The following is a 2,085-nucleotide window of genomic DNA, read 5'->3' on the forward strand; positions in this document are numbered from 1 at the left end:
AACCCTTCCAGACTTTTTCCATGTGAATTTTACATCCCCCTTCCTATGTTCTTCTTTCCTTTTTTTCTTTCTTTATCTTCTTTTCTTCTACCTCTTAAGTTTTTATGAAATGTCTATTATCTACCAGTCACTCTGTTAATTACTAGGGATAGAACTGTAAATAAAGACAAATTCATTTTCATCAAACTTACCTTCTAGTGGAAAAATAGGCAACATGAAAAAAAATACAGATTAGTGATTAGTGCTATAAGAGATAAAATAAATAACATGCTATGATTAGGAATAAATGGGGCTATTGAATACAGATGTGGTTACCACATCTGAGGAGGTGAGAATTAAAGTGATTCCTGAAGTATCAGAAGCAGCTATTGGGGGGGGGTGAAAGTGGCTCCCCACAATGGAGCTTGAGGTGGGGGGGGAACATGGGAAATGGTCTTATGCTAAGTATGTTTTTCTATAACCTGTTTTTCTTTATTTACTATATACCAGTAAATGTAGATCAACATTATTTATATCATTTACTGATAGAGATGTATATTTTCCCCCATTTTAAAATTTTATTTTAATTTCAGTGCAGTTAACATATAGTGTTATATTAACTTGTTATATTAGGTGTAAAATATTGTTCAACAATTCTATGCATTATGCAGTGTTCATCACGATAAGCGTATTTTTTTAATCTGCATCATATTTCACCCATCTTCCCAACCACTTCCCCTCTGGTAAGCATCAGTTTGTTCTCTATAGTTAAGAGTCTGCTTCTTGGCTTGTGCCTCTCTCTCTCTCTCTTATTTCCCATTTGCATGTTTTTTTTTTATTTCTTAAATTCCACATATGAGTGAAATTATATGGTATTTGTCTTACTTTGATACTTCTCTTAGCAGAATATCCTCTAGATACATCCATTTTGTTGTACCTTGGGAAATGGTGACACTTGTAAACCACACCTCAGTCTTCTTGAATAGTATATGTGCATATAACATTTTATATTTATCAGAATTTTCTTGGGATAATATTTCTAGAAATGAAATTTCTATTTTGAAATGTGTACACAATGTTAGGTATTTTGATATATATTACTACCATTCCTTTCAGAATTGTCGTACCAATTATACTGCCAGGGGTAATTAATGGAAGTCTCTCATGGTCTTGTCAACATCATGTATTATTTTTTTTTCTTATAACTTTCTAAAGATGGTGTCTAATATCTTGTTCTAATTTTCATTCCTTTGATAATTATTGAAGTCAAATATTTTTAATATGCCAATTTTCATCCTTCTATTTGGATATTTTTCTTTTTCTTTTTGATTTAAGAATTTCTTACATACTAATGTCATTAACTATTATATATTCAAAAGTAGCTTTCTACTGCTTCCTTTTTTTTTTTTAAACAAGCTGTGGCCAGTTTTATTAAAGAAAAATTCCGTGTGATTTACTTTTCACCAGTCTGTTCTGGCATGTTTCTAATGATATCAGAATCACCTGGATCAATGATAGCCAGCGTGCATACTCTGTAGTATTTCCCACATGCTGTGCCTAATTCAATATTATTGCCACTGTAGTGATGGACACCAGTTTTGGCCAACATGGCATAGTATTCTACTTCAGATTTCCTCAAGGCCGGGCAGTTGTTGGCGAGGATGACCAGCTTCACTTTGCCATGTCTGATCATTTTCAGAGTCTGCTTGTACCCCAGCACGTATTTTCCACTTTTCATAACGAGCTGGAGCCTGGAGTTGATCGACTCCAGCGACTTTTTCGTCTTCTTTGTGGCCACCATCTTCCTGTCTTAGGTGCTGGATGGCCCCAACTAAGAGCAGCCACCAAAATGGCGGGAAGAGACTTTCTACTTCTTTCTTAAGTTTGGTTTATTTTATTTTGACATACTTTTTTAAAAAAAATTACTATAGTGTCATTCTATAATCTGTCATTCTTTTTCATTGTGATTTCTAAGTTTTTTTTTTTAATATTCTTGGAAAGCCATTATCCATGACAGATATTTTCCAAACATTGACTTACATTTCCCTATAGCCTGAATTTAACTTTTCCCTTTAAATATTTCTTCCATATGCAATATTTTGATAA

General features: G+C 33.2%; 1 protein-coding gene across 1 annotated transcript; it reads right to left on the minus strand.

Annotated features, from left to right (window-relative positions):
• Positions 1-1,388: 1,388 nt before the first annotated feature.
• LOC101693300 (60S ribosomal protein L30-like) lies at positions 1,389-1,814 on the minus strand. The gene has a single exon (XM_013048181.2). It carries the CDS (start codon positions 1,778-1,780, stop codon positions 1,433-1,435), a length of 348 nt encoding a protein of 115 aa, XP_012903635.1. The 5' UTR covers positions 1,781-1,814; the 3' UTR covers positions 1,389-1,432.
• Between the last annotated feature and the right edge of the window lie 271 nt (positions 1,815-2,085).

The sequence above is a fragment of the Mustela putorius genome, unplaced genomic scaffold (assembly GCF_011764305.1).
Source record: "Mustela putorius furo isolate JIRA1106 unplaced genomic scaffold, ASM1176430v1.1 tig00000842_pilon_pilon_pilon, whole genome shotgun sequence".
In the NCBI taxonomy this organism is placed as follows: domain Eukaryota; kingdom Metazoa; phylum Chordata; class Mammalia; order Carnivora; family Mustelidae; genus Mustela; species Mustela putorius.